This window comes from Halichoerus grypus, chromosome 6, assembly GCF_964656455.1.
Source record: "Halichoerus grypus chromosome 6, mHalGry1.hap1.1, whole genome shotgun sequence".
In the NCBI taxonomy this organism is placed as follows: Eukaryota; Metazoa; Chordata; class Mammalia; order Carnivora; family Phocidae; genus Halichoerus; species Halichoerus grypus.
This window is the reverse complement of record NC_135717.1, coordinates 31,054,120-31,075,557: the sequence shown is the minus strand read 5'-3', so window position 1 is coordinate 31,075,557 and position 21,438 is coordinate 31,054,120. Positions and strand designations below refer to the sequence as shown.

The following is a 21,438-nucleotide window of genomic DNA, read 5'->3' as shown; positions in this document are numbered from 1 at the left end:
GTCCTTGCCTCATGGAGAACATGAAATGAAAACAGACAGCTGACTTTCTTTCTGCGACTGCTCTCTATGCACAGATGCCCCCCTTGGAAGCCTGGAGAATGGGACAGGACCGGAGGACCACGTTCTCCCGGAGCCCGGCCCCCGGTACAGGTTAGTATTCCAGAGCCAAATTGCCTTTGGGATTGAGTTGTCCTGGTCACAACTGTGCATTTTATTCTCTCTTAAAGATAGAGGTGCACCTGCCGGGATTCAAGGTCAAGGTCTTATTTCACATTTATGTTCAGGTTTAGCTTACATCATGGAATGTGAAGTTGCCAAGGGTGTGAGAGACGGTGTTTGGCAAACTTCATTTGCAAACCACCTTTACTTTTATGGTTTGGGGGCCATACCTGGGTGCCTCCTCTCCCATTATGCTTGATTTTAGCATTTGATCACAATAATGCAAGACTTGAATATTATATAATATCTGAACCACTTAGCTCTCATATATTTGAGAAGTGCTTAGTCTGGCATATGGTCGTAAGTGCCATATCGGTTTTCTGCTTTTCAAATAAAAGTCTCTCAAAGGGAAACTGAGTTGCTGAAAGTCACTGGATGTTGGGTGGCGGAGGTCAGATAGACACTGAAGTCTCCCCCGTACCACCAGGATCCTCGTTACTCTTCCAGTTGTTTTTCTCTCTTCGTGCTTTTAATTTGGTCCAAACTTCAGTGAGTAGGGATAGACCCCATCTGCATTTTCAGCCTTAGGTCCAGGGTGGGCGTCACTGATGACCCCGAAGCGTGCTTGATGTTACGGATAGGGCCCTGCTCTCTGACACTGACCGTGCCTGTAGGTTCCTGCACAGTTCGTACACTGTCAGGGAGGACTGGGGTCACCAGGTCCCTCCAGGACGCAGAGTCCTTTTTGCTGTTTATTTTAGACAAATAGTATGGATTTTTGGGGACACACATAGACTTCGGCAAGAAGGCAAATTTGCAAGTAGGGAATCCGCACATGATGAGGGTTGCCTGTGATTTCAAAGGGCTGCCTCCTGGGCTTCTAGCAGGTGCACCTGAGTACACTTAGCACCTGCTTGGTTTTTGAATAGTGAGGTTGTGTATTTTGAGTGGCCGATTGTAACTTTCTTCTGTCTGCCTTCTCCCAGTGTGGAAGCCAGTCCTCCTGGCCAGGGAAGCCCTCTGAGCAGCCTGTTACCTTCTGCCTCCGTGCCAGAGTCGATGACAATTAGTAAGTACTTTCTGAATGTCCTCCGCCCATACTGGTGACCCTCGGGCCTGCACATCAGTGGAGTGTCTTTGGACTTGGTCCTATGTGATTGCGGACTTCACGGAATGCGGGGTAAAGTCAGGTGTGTGTGTACCTGGTCATGGAATTGAAGTGTGGTGTGCGCTTCTAAGCTTCCTGAGCTGCAGTTAATGCGTGATGCTTGGGTGTGTGCACGCTGTAAAGGACATGCTTCAGAGATGGAGCAGCACTGAGCTAGAGGGAAACTTCTGTTGTTCCAGGTTTGGGGGTTTGCTTCCTGGAAGGTTGTCAGCTACAGAGGAACTGTGCTAGTTGGATTTCCTTTGTAGCTCTGGAGAGATCATTTTTGTGAGGAAGGAGGAGTGTGTCTCAAAGAATAATGAAGGTTCATAAAGATCAGGTTCAAATGGTTTCTAACCTTATTACTGAGAAAAAGTATTAGAGATATAACAAGATTAGGTTCATGTGGTTTTATATGATAAAGAATAAACCAACTGTAGCTCTCTTTCTAGAGGTAGACAGGCTGGGGCTGGTGTGTGGCTCCATGTTTATCAGAGACTGAGACTCTTTCCATCTTGCCTCGTGGTCCAAAATGGCTGTTTTAGCTCCAGCCATCCCATTCTTATCCCAGGTAGCAAGGAGGAGGGAGCAAAGGAGAGACTTCCTCCATTTCCATAGGTAGGATTCAGGGTCTGAACTTGCATAGGGAAAGAAATTACAACTTTTTTCTCTAGCCTCTTCCTGAAATTTACATTTCTTTCAATTATGAAAGTAGCAACAAACCGTAGAAACCATAGCAGTGTTAGCAAAATGGGTGACTTTGTCCCTGATGGAAGTCACAGGCGCCTGAAATGAACAACATCTCAGAATGTTGTTTGTGCTGGAAAATAGTTTTCAATGCAATAATCAGGAATTCTACATATTCCGATGTCACTTTTATTTTTTTACATTTTGAGAGTTCTTTTTCAACATAATCTGTTTCCTTTGTAGTCTTGTGTGTTTTATGTATTTTAAACTCTTTCTGAGAAGAGGCCCATGGGTTTCACCGGACTGCAGAGTGGGTCTGTGGTACAGAACAGGTGACCCCCTCCCCCAGTCATGAGGCCCCGTCCTAGAAGGCGCACACGGTATCCCATCGGCATGGCCAGCATCAGTCCCATGGCCTCCCTTGGCTGCTAGGGAGCCGAGCCCCCCCAAGAGCGGAGTTTGGGAGCCAACTGGCATTCTTTGAGTCGGGAATGAAGAAGGAAGTGAGCGGACTCTGTAGGGTGGGCGCAGTGGGAACGACCAGTCTGTCTCCGTGTAGTAGAAGCGTGCAGTTCATCACGGCGCTCCTCAGGCTGGAGTTCAGCCGAGCGGATATCTGTGCGTCTATACACGTGGGGCACCTGGGCTAGGAGAACACTGAAGTCACTGGCTTCCAAAGTTCCGTTATTTATTTACTGCTGTACTAGTGCTTACCCTGTAATGTGTGTGTATATTTTTAAAGGGTACACCTAAGAAAACCTGAATGCCTTTACTGAAAAAGGGAACTTCGCCTGAGTACAGTGAGTGGGGAGCCTCTGTTAGTTGACAGAAATGGCAGGTAACTGAAAATAAAGACGCTGGAGAGGAACCAGTATTGAGTCCGCCTGGATGTCCCTGCCTGGCCCAGCTTCTGTCTGAGACCCCCTCCCATTGTTGTAAGGAGAGGCGACTAAGCAGCAGCACGAGGGGGTTGGGGATATGCTAGTGCTAAACTCAGATCTTTTTCCTGGAAGAAACCAGAGGGACTGAGAAGGGACAGAAGCCCCTTGTCTGAGTCCCTGCTCCTTCACGCCTCGTCTTTCTCCTCTGCAGTGCTCTCTCTCTGAGTGGGTTCCACCTCGTGTAGAGGGCTGAGACTTTATTCTGGCTCTGAGGTGTGTCTGCTGCGGACAACACCGGGTTTGCCTTACTTCTTGTGTCTTGTAAAGAACAGCCCCCGGAGACTGCGGGCTTGAGCACCAGGCCTCGCCGCTTGTCCGGGTGCAGACACCTCGTGCACCCCAGTGGGTATGCAGTGGTGCACTTCCAGGCGGGCTTCCCGCTCCCAGGGGTGAGGCCTCTCCCTCCCCGCTGACCGCGGTCCGCTTTGTCGGCGGCTCCGTGGCTCTGCTCCTGGAAGCAGCTGGCCCTGCTTGGGCATCGGCACTACGGTCGTCTGTTGTCGTGCTGCTGGCCAAGATGTCGGCTGTTTGTCTTGTCTTTACTCATACGATCTTCCAGAAATGTCAGTCCACTTTTATCATTTGGTATCTTTGGCAAGTAGGGACCTACCCAGAGTTTATGACTTGAATCTCGAGATGTGTCACCACACCCACATCTTGACCCTTGATACTTCGTATTGACGGACTTTGTGGGGGGTGGTGGTGTGCTTCCTGGGGCAGGGGTTGGTGGCGATTTCAGCGAGCCTTCTGGACACAGCGCTGTGTCACCTGTGTGTGTTCCCTATGAGAGATCTGGATTCTTAGAAATTTTGGGTGGAAGGTGTTTTGATGTGTGTCCCCCTCATCCTGTCTCTGCCCCTGTGACATCCCAGAGAAATAAGAAGAGCGAGCCTGTCTGGGGGTCCAAGGTGCCAGCTGGGGTGGCTGTGACAAGGCACCATAGGCCGGGCGGCCGGAGCAACAGTCTCTCGTAGTTCCGGAGGCTGGAGGTCCAGGTGACCTCAGTGCTGGTTCCTGGCGAGACGGCTGTCCTTGGCTTGCAGATGGCCTTTTCTGCCTGCCTCTGCATTCCTGGTGTCTCTTCCTCTGCTTGTGAGGACCCCAGCCCTTCCGAATTAGGGCCCCACCCTTAGGACCTCATTTAACCTTAATTACCTCCTTAAAGGTCCTACCTCCAAATACAGTCCCATTGAAGTTTAGAGCTTCACATGTGAATTTTGGCTGGGGAGGGGGGAATTCATTCAGTCTTGGGGTGTCCCAAGAACGGTGTCCAAAGAGCTGTCCAACTCCAGATTGAGAATTCCATCCCAGCACGTGAAGCACATGGGCTTTGACCTGGGAGATGCTTGACTCTCAAAAACCCCGTGGAACCTGGCAGAGGAGCCCCAACTCTTCTCTGTGACGCAGGGAACCTTCCCTCGCACCCTGCCAGGTGCCTTCCCTGGCTCCATTTCATCATGGGTACAGGGGGCCGCCTCGGCGCTCATCCTCGGTGCTTGGCCATGACCGACAAGTCCTCTGCCAAGCAGCCTTCCCCTCCTGGGTGCCTCTGAAGTGGCACAGGGTATTGTCCTGGGCTTTTTGGGTGTATATTCTTGTTGTCACGAAGTGCCCACAAGAGAACGGCGTGGCCAGGCTCACATTCCTGCTCTTTCTATGAGGCCCTCTGGTACTTAAGAACACACAAAGCCTGTTCGGAAGAATGAGTCACTTAGCGAAGTAGTAAAGACAGTTTGGAGCCCAGGAGAACACCTGTACCTCTGCCTCCAGGCACTTGCCCTTTGGGCGGGTGAGTGTGTGTCTGTGTTCGGGGTGTGCAGGGCCGTCTGGGGTGGGGGGGACTGCAGCCCGCCTGTGCTGTCCCGGCCTGCAGGGCATGCCCTGAAGCCCGGCCGCCTGGTTCCCCAGGCTTCCCCGGGGTTCTCCAGCCTCTCAGGGCCTATTTCCGTACCCAAACACCGGGATGCCCCGAGCACCCATCATTTGCTGAGAAGAGTATCTGCGTCAGAGCTGAGCGTCCGTAAATAGTGCCTATTACCAACCTGCTAATATTTGCATTCTGCTTTCTCAGCATTATTTGCTAGCATTTTTCCCCTCTTCATCTCCCCGGTCATCCTGCTGAATGACTGTGTAATAGTCCAGTTTACTAGATGATTTTGGGGCAAGGGGGTGCACCAGCCACGTTTGTTTGTTTTTGCTGAGTCTCTTCACTCAGTGTAAGGAAAAAGGAAAATCAGTGCCAGGCTTGGAGTACATTATGTTTTTTCTGCTCTGTGTTCCTTTGTGGTAAATTCTGTGGGGTGTGGGGTGAGCGGGCCAGAGGGGAGTCCCGTATTCATGGGCTTATTCTCAGTAGCCGTCTCGTCTTCGGAGTGACCATGTTGCCAGTAGGACGACAGCTGCTTCTTTCCTTACCCTTCACTGACCATAGTCGCCAACATTTTATTTTTTAAAATTTTTAGAAGATTTTATTTATTTGAGAGCGCGCGTGCACGAGATGAGGGAGGGGCAGAGGGAGGAGCAGACTCCCCACTGAGCAGGGAGCCCGATGCGGGGCTCGATCCCAGGACCCTGGGATCATGACCGGAGCCGAAGGCAGACGCTTCACTGACTGAGCCACCCAGGCGTCCAGTTGCTAACATTGTAATGCATTTGCTACTTTAAGAGCTGGAAAAATGGCACTCAGAGGCTGGGTGGCTGTGCGCTTCCTGGAGGGACACCCCCTCTCCAGGCCTTTGTTTAACATTTGTAACCCCTCCCCCCTGCGTGTGTTGCTTGTATCCTTTGTTTTGGGGTCTCCCGCCCTCCCACTGGCTGCTCTGCCTGATGTGGAGACCAGATGGGGATGGGGCACAGAGCACTATTTGCAGCTCCCGGTGCTGGCCGCGTGGCTTGGGGACAGGCCAAGGGGACAGGCTGACAGGACCCCCAGCCCTGTGCTAACCTTGGCCGGTATGTCAGGCAGCAAAGAAGCCAAGAGCCTGCCCCGAGGAGTTCCCAGGCCCGAGGGGAGGACCGACAGCGGCGACATGAACGGACACATGAACTTCGTTCACTTGCACATCGCAAGGGCTAGGAAGGTGGGGCACGGAGGGGGCTGTGTCGGGGTGTTATTAAGAGAGTTCGGTCTCAGGCGGCGGCAGAGCTGAGGGTGAGGGGTGAGGGGACTGTGTAGTGTTGGCGGTGAGCAGTGCCGGTGGAAGGGTGGCTGGGCAGGGGGGGAGCCGAGCCGGAGGGTGCTGGAGAGGGCCCTCCGTTGGATTGAGTCCCACGAGCAGTGGGGAGGAAGCCAGGGGAGGGTCTTAGGTTGGAGTGCTGGGACCGTTGCCACTTGCTCTTGCATATGGCAGGTCGTGCAGCTTGTCTGCTACCTCAAGTGTCCTCAGGAGCGTGCCCTCCAGTCCTTCCTGTAAGTCCCCGGCGGCCCTTGCTTGCTCGGTGGTTCCTGAAGGCCTCCCCTGTGCCTCACAGGCTGGGGACTCCTGAGTTGACGTGGGTGTCCCCACTCCTTCAATTGTCAGCAGTCCCCTGGCAGTGCCCTCACACCCATAATGCAGGGGTGTGCTGAGTGCTGCAGGAGAGCAGGGGGAAGACTGTTCTGTGGGCGGCGACCTGGTGCCACCATCTGGGGGTCTGGCCCTGGCTCCAGGGCTTGCTGGCTAGGTTTGCCTTTCTCTTTCTTTTTTCTGCCCCCAGACTCTCTGGGCCCCTTTTCCTCACGTGTAAAGTGAAGACGCTTACTTCTGGAGACCTTCTGGGGGGGGTCAGTTCGGAGCCCATTGAGTAGCCCCAAGGGTTCAAGCCCTAAACCCCAATTAGAGCCCAAACCCCTAGGATTGTGGAGCCTGGTCCCTGACATTTCCATCCTGGTTCTTGGCCAGTCCATCATCAGGTAGCAGATCCACTCACGAGTTCAGACCTGTCTCTGGGGCAATTCCAGTTTCCTTCAAGGAGTGCCTGGAAGAGATTAATAATACGCTTATCTCCTCCGTTGTGTTGCCTCTTGTGACCCAAGTGTGTATTCGTGTTGTCGCTCAATTGTCACAGCATCCCTGCAACGTGGGTGTGTTGGCCTTGTTGTCCAGTTGGAGGAAATAGGCCGAGGGAGGCTGCGGAAGGTCCGCGTGCCAGGATGTGGTGGAGCTGCGGTTTCCTTCCTCTCCCTCCTTGCTGTTTCTGGAAGCCCCCGGCTTCTGGAATGATCTGCCCTCAGAGGGAAGTATTCAGGTCTGCGGAGATGTCCCTCCTTGAAGAGGCTTCCCTCCCCTGACCACACATCCGAAAGAGCTTGCCTGCGCCACCTGCTCTGTTCCTCCAGGTTTTCAAAACGTTCCTGACCTGAATATACTGTCCGTTTTCCGTGTCCCCACTGGGATGTGAGCTCCTCGAAGATGGGTGCTTTGCCTGCTCATTCATTGCCTGCACCCCAGTGCCTAAAATCCTGCCTGCCATGGCGTTGTGGCTCAAGAAACTTCAGTTGAGGGGGTGAAGGAACAAACCGATGTTGATTCAAGTTCTAATAAGCCTGAAAACTTTTATTTTTTTTTAAAGGTTTTATTTATTTGTGAGAGAGAGAGTGAGCATGTGCGAGCACAAGCAGGGGGAGCAGCAGGCAGAGGGAGAAGCAGGCTCCCCGCCGAGCAGGGAGCCCAATGCGGGGCTCGATCCCAGGACCCTGGGATCATGACCCGAGCCGAAAGCAGACGCTTAACCGACTGAGCCACCCAGGCATCCCAAGCCTGAATTAAAAGTGTTCTGCAGGGGCACCTGGGTGGCTCAGTTCGTTAAGCGTCTGCCTTTGGCTCGGGTCATGATCCCAGAATCCTGGGATCGAGCCCCGCATCGGGCTTCCTGCTCGGTGGGAAGCCTGCTTCTCCCTCTCCCACTCCCCCTGTTTGTGTTCCCTCTCTCTCTCTCTCTCTCTCTCTAATAAATAAAATCGTAAAAAAAAAAAATGTTCTGCAGGAATGACCCAAAAGCCAGTGCCCCGGTCACCGCTGCATCTCTGGCTTGGTCTGCACTGTGTTCCCTGCCCAGGGCTCTGAGTTCCGCATGGGGGCAGGGGAGTGAGAGATCTTCCACCTGCCCCTCACCAGGGAGGCACGCCGGTGCTAGCAGAAGGAGCACTAGCTTGGGAATCAGCACAACCTGGTGCTGATACCGGCTCTGATAGCAGTGGGTCCCTCAGTCGCTCTGTGCCTCAGTTTCCCCAACTGTAAAGTGGAGGAGGCTGCACTCCAGGATTCCTGGCACCTCTGACCATCTGTTCTGGGAAAGGGGTCAGGATCCCTACATTCTCCTTGGCGACCGTGAAAGAGCCAAGTCGTCGCAGTCTGGAGGTTTCTCGTGTCTCGCCTGGTCAGGCTCGTTGCTCTGCTGTCACAGGCAGGCCTCTTCCTTCTCTCCGTGCTGACGGTCTGCTTTGTGAACGTGTTACTGTTGAGCTCACTTTGAGTGACCTTTGGCTTGGGAAGCTAGTAAGCATAAACCTACTGATGCTGACATTTGGCCCATAACTTTTCCTACTCCAGGCCAGGTGTTGGCCGATGCAGGAGGCATGGTGATTTGGAGAGAGGCAGGGTGGGGTTTGTGTGAGTGCCCGGACGCCTGTGGACTGCTTGGAAGAGACGCCGTCTTACAGAGTTGGAAAGGTGAATTAAGCTCTATGAAAGGCAAATGCCACCTTTGGGTTTTAATTCTGAGTGGCCAGCAGCCCTTATCTACACGGTCACTGCCAAGTTTCTCTCACTGGAGCTGCTAGAAGATTAGACGTATAAATCCTTTATGCATCCTTTATTTTTATAGTATTCTGGCGTGGGTGGTCGCAGATGAATTGAGTTGAGAAGGCCGCCTTTTGGGGTGGAAAGAACACTGGGGTCAGGCAGACCGTAGTGCCGCTATTCAAGAGCTCTGTGACCTTGGGCAAATGCTTTACCTTCTCTGAACTCGGTTTCCCAATCCCCGAGAGGAAATGAAGTATTCCCTGCTTACAGGATTCTCGACGAGGTATCTGTGGTGTCTAGCGTGGAGCCTAGAGCATCTTGTGTCTGGTGCTTCTCTGGTGCTTCACTGGGAGCCCGCAGCGAGTTTCAGAGACTGCAGAAGCCCTTCGATCGTGTGCAAAATTCTATTCGTGTGTTTGTGCTCATACGTGGATTTTCCCTGGGGAGAATTCCTTTGCTTTTTCCAGACCTTGGGAAAAGTAAGGACCACGTAGGTGCTCAGTTTGCGATAATTGCACGTAGTGTCCGCAGCCCCCCTAGTAAGTGTGGTGTTGTTTATCCTTACTGTGGCTCTTCTGTTCTGATCTTTCTGTCGGGTAGGCTCGCTGTCTTCTTACCCACATCCCTCCACAGATGAGCACTGGGAGCTTGGGCAAGTTATGTGGCCTGTCTGTGCCTCAGTATTCTCATCTGTAAAATGGGGCGAATAATAGTACTCATCTAAAAGGGTTGTGAGAATGAAATGATTTAATACATGAAAAATACTGAAGACACTTTATGTAAATCATACGTTGGTAAGAAGAATTGGAAAAACATATTCCAGAGAGTGCCTGGCATATTGTACGTGCTATTATTATTACCATTCCTCGAAGATTACATTGCTGGCTAATCATCCCGAAGGCAGTCCCTGGGCCTTCTTGTTGAGCTGCAAATGGATAGACCCGATTTCCTGTTTCACTGACACCCTCCCTGCTGCACAGGCCCCGACAGTTCCCTTTACCTGGCTTTTACTCCTTAATTTTTCCTAGTTTAGAGGAGATCAACATGTACCTTCTTTCTGTGAGGCTGTAAGAATGGAAATGAGGGTCAGATAGGACGGTGGTTCTCAATGAGGGGTGCTTTCAACCCCTAGAGGACATTGGGCACCATCTGGAGACATTTTTGGGGGTCACACTGGTGTGGGGATGCTGCTGGCATCTACTGGGTAGTGGCCGTGGTGCTGCTAACATCCCACCGTGCACAGGACGGCCCCACAGCAGAGAATGATCCCCAGATGTCAGTAGTGCCGAGGGTGAGAAAGTCCACGATAGGAGAGGGAGGCAGTGGGGCTGCTTTCCAGGAACCATGTTTTGTTTTAGACCTTTTTCTTTTTTTAACCACTTGCCTCCTGCATGCCTCAGGGAATGAAACTTAAGAGAAGAAGGAACCCGAAATGAACCCCAACGAAATGATCAATCCCAGAGAGCATTTGTTCTTGGGTGTGTCTTTGGGAGCGGCTTCGTTCCGTCACTGTGGTGAAGGTGATTTAGGGGGGCTGTAGGTGCATAAGAATAAGCACCTGTGGAATGCACCCAAGTAAGTGATAGCTGGATCGTCATAACTGTAGAGACATTCACATTCAGCACGTGCAGCCCTTTGGGGCTAAACTTACTGAGAATTCCTTCAGTCGATACGTATTGGTATTCATGTCAGCCGTACATTGCCTTTACTCCCTCTGTAAAAAATGAGTTTCTACTCCTGAATTGAATTCTTTGACTATATGATCATCGGGGAGCTGCAAGTTGCAAGCAAGTGGCTCAGCCTTTCCTCCTGCGCAGTGCAGGAAGGGCAGCCCCACGGCCACCAGGGGGCGCTCCGGCTCTTTCTCTGCCTCAGTCGCCCGCGTGTTCCTCCTGCAGCTGTGGGTTGTTGCTGTCTCGAGTTTGGATGTCCAGCACTTGTGCCCTATTTTAACTGTGAGGTGGGGATGGTAATGGCAGCGGGAACAGCAGTCTTTTCTAGTTGAAGAGCACTGAGCATGCACAGAACATTGTATCTGCCGTGAGTTAACTAGGGCTGTACGTTGCCAGTGGCTTTCTGAGGAGGTATAGGTGTCTGGTCCCGTTTTGGAAAAGGAATGTAAGCTAATTAGAAAATATTTCTCCTTTGTCATTGCTTTTCACGAGATGGAACTAATTATCCGTGGAGTTTTATTCATCACTGCAATCCTAATCATTGCCTTTTTTTCCTTTCTTGGGGGGTGGGGGTGGGGGTCGGGTGGGGAGTGATAGGGAGTAGAGAGAGGTAAGCCCAGATAATCAATGTGATTGTTTCCTTTTGATTTCTCCTCACTTTTGATACCGAGCCAGGGCAGAGGGCAAGAAAAACATCCTTGGTTGTCAATAGGCCTTGCTGAGCGGGTCCTTTTTTGTCCCAGCTATTATTGGAAGGGAGTCTCAGTACTAGTGAGGAGGTCTGGCTCATTGCCTGGCAGCACAATTCCAAAGAGTCTGCAGCTTGAAGGGTGCTGTAGTAATGATTCAGAGGAGGTGGCAAGGCCCCACGGCCGGCTGATTGCTTGGCCCGGGTTTGGATGATTCGGTTTGAGGAGGGGAGGGGGAGGCCCCTTGCCCCTTTGCTCCCTTGCCCCCTTAAGCACAAGGAGTGAATCTAGTTGATAACGGCCAACACAAGTGCTTGAGTTGGGCGAGTTTCTTTAAAGGGGAAACTTCTTGCTGAATGTTATCTGCTAGACCTTCAGTCGTTGTCTTGGTAGTTAGAATGTTCCAGATGGAATTTAGGCATGCCTCACTTCTCTGTTGATTTGTTTATTCAGTCCACAAACATTTACTGAGCGTCTCTCACACGCTGGGCACTGTTCTAGGTGCCGAGGAGTCAAAGGTGAAGGGGATCCAGCTCTGCCACTCTGAAGCTCTGTGCCTCAGTTTCCCCATCATGAAACTGCAGGTTATAAGAGTACCAGCACCCTGGGTTGTTGTGAGGGGTTAACATAAAGTACTTATGGCAGTGCGTTCAGCATATGTGCATTCTTGTTCCGTGGCCTCTGCCCATGGGAAGTTCAGAATCTCTTCGAAGTAACCGTGGTGAGAAAACCCAGAAGCAAAAGAAGAATGGTTGCATGAGGGAAAGGCAGGCAGTTGGGTCATGTGGGCGTGTTGTATTCTTTGTTGCCTATGGGCACCTGCAATGAGTCCCCCCGGAGCGGGCAATCCTAATCAGAGTTTCGGATCGAGGGGCCTCCAGCCCAGTGCGGGGTGCTGCGCACACTGATATACATGGCTGTTTCTGGGCTGTTTCTAGGGATGGGGCTGCTGTCCAGGCGGCCAGAGGAGGGGAGGGCTGAGCGGCAGGGGCGGGGGGTGGGGTTGAGGCAGCCTTGATGAGGAGGGGAGGGCACGCCAGGGAGAGGGCAGCCGTGTGCAAAGGCTTCTGAGCAAGGAGTCCTCGAGCCCCACCTCTGAGCCCTGCTCAACGCTGTGGGACACCCTGTAGGTCTGGAGGGGCTCTTCCCGCCGGCAGGAGGCCCTTGAAGAAGTGATGGGATGCCGCCCAGTCCTGGGTCCGCTCTTGCCACGCGCACTCACTCTTCACAGCAGTCCTGTAACCGTAGGGCGGCTGTTGGCCCATTTTGCAGAGAGGGGAGGTGACTGGCCCGGCCGGGGGGGACTCGCCGCGTGCCCTCCGTTCAGGAAGGCTGTGATTGAGGGGGCCCAGCGCATATCCAGGAGCCTGTCTTTCGGGGCGACCCCCTACTTTCGGCTGGGGTCACTCCCTGGGAGGCTCTCCCTTGACCGTACCCATGGGCTGCCGTGAACTGCCGTGAACTCTCTGGGTCTCAGTATCGTGTCTGTGCTCCTGGTCCTTTTGAGCCAAATGTGATTTCCCCCCGCTTTTGGGATTTCCTCCTTCTAGCCTGAGGTCTCTTTTGTTCCTGCCACCCCCTTAACAACGCAGTCTCCTAATTTGCTAACAGACATTCAGGGGTGGGGGTTCGTTGACCCCTCAGCCAGGAATAGGTTTTGGTCTTGAGCCTCCTAGTGGGCTCTCGGCTGGGCCTGGCAGTGGCTTATGTAACGGTGTGTTGTAGTTCCGAGCTAATTCAGAGCAGGCTCCTTGCTCAGGGGATGAAGCACCAGTCAGACTTGTTCGAGAGAGCAGCTCTGTTCGAACTGTGCCAGCACAGAGCTGAGGCAGCTCACGTTTGTAGAGCTGCATCAAGGAGGCACTTACCGGGTTTGAATTCGGGGTAGAGGTGGCGGGTCACCGGAGCAGTGGGGGCCCAGGGGACACCCCAGGCCCCGGGGGCTCACGTCCTAAAAGGGGGCGAGCACCCACCTGTGAGAGGGTCTGAGGAGTCACAGGGAGGGGTGCTTTTGTTTCGGTTCTGGCTCTACCTCTTGCCCCTCCTCTCCTGGATCTTAAACGTTACCTTTAAAGATAACTGTTAAAATTGGTGCTCTGTATGTGAATACATCTGCATGAAGATACTAATGGGGCACAGTAAAGAGTTTGCCTTCCCCGCTCGTCCCAGCCACCTTAGCCGCCCCCCAGCCCCCGGCCTCTAACCTTGGTGGAGTTCAGCCTCCGGAAGGTCACAGCTGCCGGACTGGACGGACAGGGCTGGCGGAGCGTCTGCCCCTCACCCTCTGATAGGGTGTCCGGTTGCTTTTCAGCAGCACCGAGCTGCCTCAGGCCCCCGCACCCTGAGCTTTCAGGTGCTCAGGATACTGTCTCTGCTGGTCCTCCTGCTTGGAGCTCCCCCCGCCCTGTGTCCCCCATCATGGCCTACAGAGCGCTTGTTCGTCTTTAGGACTCAGCTTAGGTGTCACCAGACAGAGAGATGCAGATCAGAATGGTAGTCTTATCAATAGAGCTGCCTGGAAAATCGCTTTAAAGCTGTGAGCTGGTGGACTTGCAAAAATGTCAACCCTGAGTTCACTGGTCAGGTGGAGACCCCACAGGGCCAGGTCCTGAGCATACCCCATGGGTGGGTGAGCAGCTGGTGGGCCCTGAGAGAGGGAACCCACAAGGGACTAGGCTGGACATGCTCAGTGCCTCCTGCCAGGCTCCTAAGCGGGACAAGTCCCCGTTCCTTGGGGGAGCAGTGTGTGAGGGGCAGGGAAATGGGGGCGGGAAGTTGGGGACACCTCTTCCCCATGGAGATGGACAGTGAGACACTTGGTGTCTCTCCAACACAGAGCCCTTCCCTTGAGAAGAGACTTCGAATTCAGGTTGTTTTTAGGTATATGGTTGTGGGTGGGTGACTTTCCCGAGGCTCTGTTTCCTCTTCTGCAAAATGGGATCAGTAATCTCTGCCTCACAGATTCGCTGGCAACCTTGGATAAAATAGAGCCCATAAGAATGGCGCCCAAACCTGCTGGGTGACTGGCTGAGCGTCCAATCCATGACTCCTCTCCCTGGGAGCCGGGCTGCGTTTCTTTGTGCCGCCCTTTTCCCTGGTCCTGTTCTCCCTGAAGCCACAAAACGGAAGCAGCCGTAGAAGTGGGGTACATGTGTAGCAGGGAGGTTCGGTTCCGCTCCTGGGGCTCAGTATTTGGTACCTCCCGTGTGCCGGGGCACATGTGCTGGGGGCTTGTGGGGGGCAGAGCTGGGTGGGGAGAATGCCATGGCCCAGGTGGGATTTGACCTCTCCTGCTGAGTTTTCTGATTTATTTAGAATTCAGAGCTTAGGGGAAATAAGGAGACCTCAGGGAACAGGAACAGACGTAGCCCATCTCGGGGTGGGTTGTCCCTCGCCTCTGGGGTCTTTCCGTGGCCTTCTGCTGCTCCTCCCAGCCACGGCGCTCTGGTTCTCAGACTTGCGCTGGGGTTCGGGAGAATCGCGCCAGCATCCATGCGCTTCTGATTCAGGGAACGCTTATGAGTTGGGCTTTTTCTGAGGGGAGCAAGCAGGATGCCCAGATGTGCCTGAGCCTCCAGGACGTGGCGCAGACGTCCTGCAGTCCACCGCTCTGTGACCTACGACCCTTGCACCTGGCTGGTTCTGACGGGGGCTTGGAGCAGAGGAGCCTGGACACCAACCATTATGGACAGTGGAGGCGGGCCGCCGGGACTCACATGAATAAGGATGGACTCGGTGTGTTCTGTGCCCCGGGCTCTGCTCTCCGCAGGTTACGGTTCTCCGCCCCCCACCCCCCCCCATCCTTGGCGGCTCTGCCCTGCAGCCCACGAGGCCGGTGTATCATTATCCCTGTCTTACTGACGAGCAAGAGCTGGGTCTTGGTGATGAAGGGGCTCGCCTCCCCTCACACGGTAGTGAGTCCCTGCCAGGAGCGCCTGCAACCTTGTGGGCCTGGCTCCCACGCCTGGTGACCTGCTGCCTCTGGCTGTTCACTTATTCAGGCCTTCATTCAACAGACACTGGGGGCCTCCTGTGTGCCCGGCGCAGCTCTGGGCTCTGGGGCAGGTTCCCTCGGCCTCAGCTCTGCTCACATTTAGGTTGGGTCTTTCCCTGCGGTGGGGGCTGTGCTGGGCGCTGTCGGAGGCTTAGCAGCAGCCCTGGCCTCCCCCACTCGAGGGCCAAATGTGTCTCCAGATGTTGCCAGATGTTCTGTGGGGGTGGGCAACCCCCCCACCTCAGGTGAAAACCACTGCTCAAGGGGGATAACAGGAAACAGGGAGCTTACGTTTTATTGGAGAATTTCAGAGACCACAAACAAGTAAATCTATCAGGGGAGGCTGTGTCCTCGGAAGGAAAACGAAGCAGAACACGAGCACAGATGGAGAGTGGCCGAGGGGCTCTGTGGCCTGCTGTCTTTGAAGGCCCTTCTGGTGAGGGGCTTTTGAAGGAGAGGCCTGATGCAGTGAGGAAGGGAGCTTAGTGGAGGAAGAGTTCCCAGCAGAGGGCACAGCCAGTGCAGAGGCCTTGGGGGTGGGAGGGTGCTGCGTGTGGCTTAGGCAGAATGAGCCAGGGGCAGCGGGAGAGTGGGGCGGGGGGGGGGGGTTGGCGTTAGCGGTCACTCTGCGTGGATGGGGACTCTGGAGCAGAGGAGGGCCACGCTGGCCACTGGGTGGAGAGTGGATGGTGGGCGGACTGGGGGGCAATGGAGAACAGCTTTTCGGGGTCCAGGCAGCAGAGCCAACCACTTTAGGAGGCTCTGGGGCTCTCTGCTTAAGAGGATGACCTTTGGGCTCTTCGGAAATTCAGATGACCGATGTCCTTTCCGCCCTAGGTTGAAAGCCCCGGCCTTTCTACCCACGTCTAGTCCCATCCCTCCCAGGACTGAGTGTGTGCCTCTTCATCTTTGAGCTGTTCCTTCGGCAGTTCAGGCCTCTTCTATGACCCCATTTCCTGAATCAGCATTTTTAGGAAAGATCAATTAGCTTCCTGCTAGGAAGGGCAGGGATTGTGTTTCCTGATCTGAGCACCTTATTGGCCTGAAGGAAGCCACCTTTTCTGGTCTTCGTCCTCAAGGCCCCTGTTGCTTTTTCTCTAAATCCCGTTGCCCTCGGGTAGCTTTTCTGCTGCACGTTGTCTTCTGAGCCTTCAGTTCCCCTCGTGTTGTGTTCCTCTCTCTCACCACCAGTTTACTGACCCCCTAATTAATTTTAATCATTTTATATTGGCAACTTTGGTTAGTCACAGCTGCCCCTTGATGATAATGAAAAAGGAAAGTGTCTTAACGTGTCCTTGATTCCATTTATCATCTCTCCATGGCGTTCTTGTGATCATTAATTTTTTCGCTTATCCCCAGAGGCCTGTGTGATTGGGGCCCTTCTGAAATTCACAGATAAAAAGATGAACTACACTTGAAAAAAACCAGTGACCTCTGCTCACTTCAGTTTCCTGGAATTGGAAACCCACATCTAAAACTGTCGTTCAGGATGAGGCCACAGAAAATCAGAATGCATCTCCTCGAACTGTGCCTATGACTTGGTCCCAGACCTTGTGATAGTTAGGTGCCCTGTTTGAAAAATCAAGGTGTGGTTCGGTGCTTGTGGGCAACTGGATGCCAGGAGAATCTTTTCAAGGGAAAACGCCAAGATCACCCTGGCTAGAGTTCTTTGGGGCCAGTTCTTTCTTTTTTTTTTTTTTTTTTAGATTTTATTTATTTGACAGATAGCATAAGTAGGCAGAGTGGCAGGCAGAGGGAGAGGGAGAAGCAGGCTCTCTGCTGAGCAGGGAGCCAGACGTGGGGCTCGATCCCAGGACCCCAGGATCAGGATCTGAGCCAAAGGCAGCCGCTTAACCAACTGAGCCACCCAGGCGCCCCAACTTTTTGGGGGGGGGCAGTTCTTTCTAAAACCTTCTCGCCACCCACATTTACGTGGTGGCGTGGCTTCATCCAGAATGGCTCCAGGATTAGCTTTGGGTTGAGGCCATCACTGTCCGGCGCTGCAGTCGAAATGTTCTTCATTGCACACAGAATAGTTGACTCACTGATCACCATGAATACTGGAAATCTGGTGCATTTTCCTGTGCCAGTCTTTGTTAGAAATAGTTGCTGACCCTGGTCTTTATTGCTGTATACTATATTCAGAGCATCCCCTACCTTCCAGAGATAGGTCCAAATGGCAGAGTACGACGAGGAAAAGAAACTGGGAAGAATGCCAGACACTCACCTTCTGCTGCATCCGGGTGTCTGCCAGGAATGTCGGCATGGCCCGACCTCCTCAGGTGGGATGAGCTGGCTCTGAATTCGGACCCACTTGCATCCGGTCAACGCTTCTTTTTGCCACTTCCCTGGCTGATCACTGCAGGAGGGAGGTTGAGGCTGGCTTTGGGGGTTTCAGGGAAGTCAGCCTCGCTCCCCAGAGTGTTGGGAACAACATAACATCAGGTTTTCCCCAGTTAAGGCCATGGTTAACTCAAATACAAAGCTGGACTGCTCGAAGAGTTTGATTTGAAAAGAGCATTTGGGGGAAAAAAAATCCACCAACATATCTTTAATGAAGTTTGACCCCTTTGGTCTATGTTAGAATTTTTTCTCTTCTGAGTAGCACTGATAACTTAGAGCAGCAGATTTCTTTTTTTCCAGGTAATATGTGAGCCATGGAAAACTCAAAAACTGGTGACACGGGCTGTCTGTGTGGGGATTCCTGTCCCTTCTCCCCTCTCCTCCCTGAAGCCTTAAGATTCATCACTGTGGTCCTGTCACACAGATGAGTCACTGTCCCTGAAGTGGAGAGAGCGCTCTGGAGAGGAGAGTTTCGCAGAGTTCTCTGTGTGGATATTAAGTTCAGGTGATTGAGTTGAGAAGTTAGGGCCAAGAGACCCCAACCATATTTAATAGAGAGCTCCGCAGTGGGTGTGCTGCTTGGTCTAGCTTGGGAGGAGAGGAAGAGCGATTGCTTTCCAGAGGTGGCCCTCCACCATCCATCTTCACTAAGATGGCTCCTCTTGAGGGACAGGGACTATATCTGCATCTAAATCACACTGGGGAGGAGGGAGGGACACTGAAGCAAGACTGTCACAGCTTAAGATGCAGTGCTTTCACTAGGGACCTGAGAAGTTTGGCTTCTGTAAATTTCCTTTGCTCATTCCCAGCTCTTGTGGGCTGTGGGATGGCACTGAAAAGCCACCTTGCTAATGCGTTGGTTGCTTCCTCAAGAAATGCATATGGTAGCATACTAGGCAGGAAGTCACTCAGACTACTGTAACAAAGACCCGTAGTAACGTTGGTTAGACCAAGGTGGAATTTTGTCTCGTCCCATCTGACAGCTTGGGACCTGGTTCCCCCTTTATGTGGCTGGCCTGTCATCTCTCACGCATTGCCCTTGTCCACATGCCCGTGACATGCACCTTTCTGCCAGGGAGGAGGCACGGCCCCACATTCCCAGCGTGCCTTCCTGCTCACCGCACTTGGGCTAGCATGAATCCTATGGCCATATCTGAAAGAGAAGGTGGGGCAGGTTTTCATTCTGAGCGGTCATGTGGCCAGCTACAGAAGAGGAAAAGGGGATTTGGGACAGCTGGTGCCCGCTCCAGGTGGAAGATCACACGGTCAATCTGACCACGGAACTTTGTGGGGGTTTTTTCCTTTGGCATTAAAAAACTTTTTGTTTTGAAAGAATTTAAACCTCACAAGAAATGGTAAAAAAAAAAAAAAAAAAAAAAGATGATTTCCATATACCCTGCCCCGCGGTTTCCCCCAGTGGTACCATCTTACAGAACCAGAGTATGTTGTCAAAACCAGAGAACTGATGTTGCTATAGACCTTATCTGATTTCACCCGTTTTTATAGGAGCTGGTGTGTGTGTGTAGCAGTGACAAATGTTACCACCTATGTAGGTTTGAGTAACTCCCATGCAGGTGGTGCTTACCCTTCAAAGGTTGCCCACCCCCCAGGATCAAGTCCAGGATTCTGCAGGAGCCATGGGTCCCTGCCCAGGCCTGAGCTTTATCCCCTGCCATTCCTTGATCTTGGAATGTAAACAGCTGGTGATTTGCTTGTTTACTGCGTGGTTCCTTCACTTTCTGCCCCCACTTACGCCCGTAGGTTTCAAACTGGCCGTCCACAGAGGGGTTTCATTTGGGCTGCACAGTGTTGAAAGTATCTTTTTAATTAGTCGCCAACGTTTAATCATAGGGCGATTTTCATGTTAAAAAAAGCCCCAACAAACCAAACAACCCCAGTGGGAAAATCAGAACATCTCATGAGCTCGAGGCAATTTTGCATAGCATTCAGCTGTAGCCTAATGGTGGCTGCTGGCTGCCTGTCAGCAGTCCCTCCTAGTCCCACCTGCTGGCTCTGCTCACGCGTGCTTCCTGCCTGGCCCACCCACCCCGCAGGTGCAGATCCGATTGCTAACAGAAGCAGTTTTCTCTCACAGGGGGCCTTATCCAATTTTGGGGGGCCGGCTACTCTCTAGCAGAGAAGCCCAGCACCCCAAGACTCTATAGGAGGTTATGTAAGATGAACATTCTTACCGGGCCCAACATTTAACCTCTTCAGCTTATTTCTTCATTTCTAAAATGGGAGTGATCTCACCTGTTTGGTTTCTTCACAGTGAATTTAGAGTTTCAGGTGCTTGGAGAAGGATGAAACTCATTTCCAGAAAGCTGGAGTTGGCACCGAGTGCTGAGCTGGGTGGGAGGTTTCTCAGAGCTGCAGCTTGTGTGTCTCCAACTGCAGCTGGTCTCAGATGGCCCTCTTCCCCTATCCCTGCGTGGGGGCGACCCCCCAGCAGTTCCTACGGCAGGTGGCAGGTGGCCGTGTTACTGGCCACTTGTGCTCAGCCGGTCCCGGCCCTCATGGGGCCCAGCAGCCAGCACCCCCATGTCTCTCTTGCTGCCCATCTTGGTGTCTGAGCATTAGTCTCAGTAAAGACTAATTTTGGAACTCGGCACAGATTTCTCCAGACGAGTGGGCTTTGCACAGATGCCCCAGACCATAGGCCGTGAGTAACACTAAGGCAGGGTTCAGTGCCTGCTGCCGGGCCCAGCGACCAGGACAGGAGGGCGTTTCCCTGAGGGACCCCGTGTGAGGGGTTGGGCTGCTTAACACACCTCTGGTTTCCAGAAGGCTTAGGAGCTGGGCTCCCAGCATGCCTATGGCCCAGGCTTTTACAAGCGTGCAGCCAGAGCTGAGCGCCGGTGCTTCCGAGGAGGCCCTGGTTCTGGAGGCTGTGGCTCTGCTGTCCGGCAGGCCCGTCAGCCACCTGTCTAAGGTCTGCGGCTCCAGCCCCTTTAAGACAGGCTGGCAGCCCAGGAAGCAGACGATTAGCACCAGCTGGTGTTTCCTGTAGGGGCCCAGGGTTTTAGTAAAATGGGACATGCACAGGACTCCTAGAAAGACCACACGCCCTTATCCTGTTTACGACACAGTGGTTTCTCTGGGCAGATGGGACACGGGCACATCCACACCTTCCTGCCCTGGCTCACTTCCCCCTCTGAGCCCTGCAGGGCCTTTTTCTGCACTTGGGGCAAAATCCAGATTCCTGTTGGGGCCTATAAAACCCTGCTCTTTTATCCCATGTTGTGTGCCTGTCGCTCTCCAGCCAGTTCCTCATCCCTGCTGAGTGCGTGCTTGCTTCGGGGGAGTTGGGGGCTTGACTTGGCCCTTCTTTCTGCCTGGATACCCCCCCCCCCCGCCATCACCTTTCAGTTACCACCTTGCTTCCCCCTCAGACTTGCCTGCCCACTCCCTCCTCCCAGAATATTTCTCCTTCCTGTTCTTTCCCTCCCCAGCCTCTGTTTGTGGCGATTTCCTTCTGGGCCTGTTTAGTGTCTGCTCCCCCACAGGTCTGAAGCTCTGTGAGGGGGACCCTGCCCCACTCTGGCTAGTGTCATGGGTGGCACATAGTCGGGGCTTGGGAATGACTGGTGAATGAATGAATGAATAACCTCTGGAGGGGCGGGCGCCGGACCAGGTGTGGGGTGTTGTGAGCTGCCCAGTGAGAGAACTTGGGGCCATCTGGTCCCCGAGGAGCTGCCGTTCCTGGAGCAGGTGGTTGTGAGCTTGTTCTAGCTTGTTCTTGCAGGAGGGGCAGGACCGGGAGGTAGAGGCAGTGAATGCAGGGGTCTCTTCTACTTGGCTCTCCTCTCCTCCCATGGTTTTAGGAACTGTTGGCAGGTGTTTGGAAAAGCCTGGATTTGGGCTCAGGGTGCAGCTCAGTTCTGTGTGATGCTCATCATGCGACCTCGGGCCAGCCCCAAGGCCTGGGTGTGTGCGTGGGGCGGGGCAGCCCCGCCCAGGGTGCTGTTCAGCTGGGGTTAGTGAACCAGCTGCTTCATGCCCTGGGGTCGCTCGTAACACCTGGTCCCTTCCTCATGCATTCTTAAGTCAGGAGGATGCTGGGCTTCTGGTCTGCGGTCAGT

General features: G+C 53.3%; 1 protein-coding gene across 2 annotated transcripts in view; it reads left to right on the top strand.

Annotated features, from left to right (window-relative positions):
* The window catches only part of SNX29 (sorting nexin 29), a 505,967-nt gene that overhangs the window by 81,838 nt on the left and 402,691 nt on the right, over positions 1-21,438 (top strand). For both annotated transcript variants that reach the window (XR_013448903.1, XM_078074795.1), the window contains exons 10-11: positions 75-150; positions 1,146-1,228. Coding sequence is in view for 1 of the 2 variants with exons in the window: in XM_078074795.1 (XP_077930921.1) it covers positions 75-150; positions 1,146-1,228 (159 nt within the window). In the remaining variant the exon portion in view is untranslated. The remainder of the gene's footprint in view (positions 1-74; positions 151-1,145; positions 1,229-21,438) is intronic.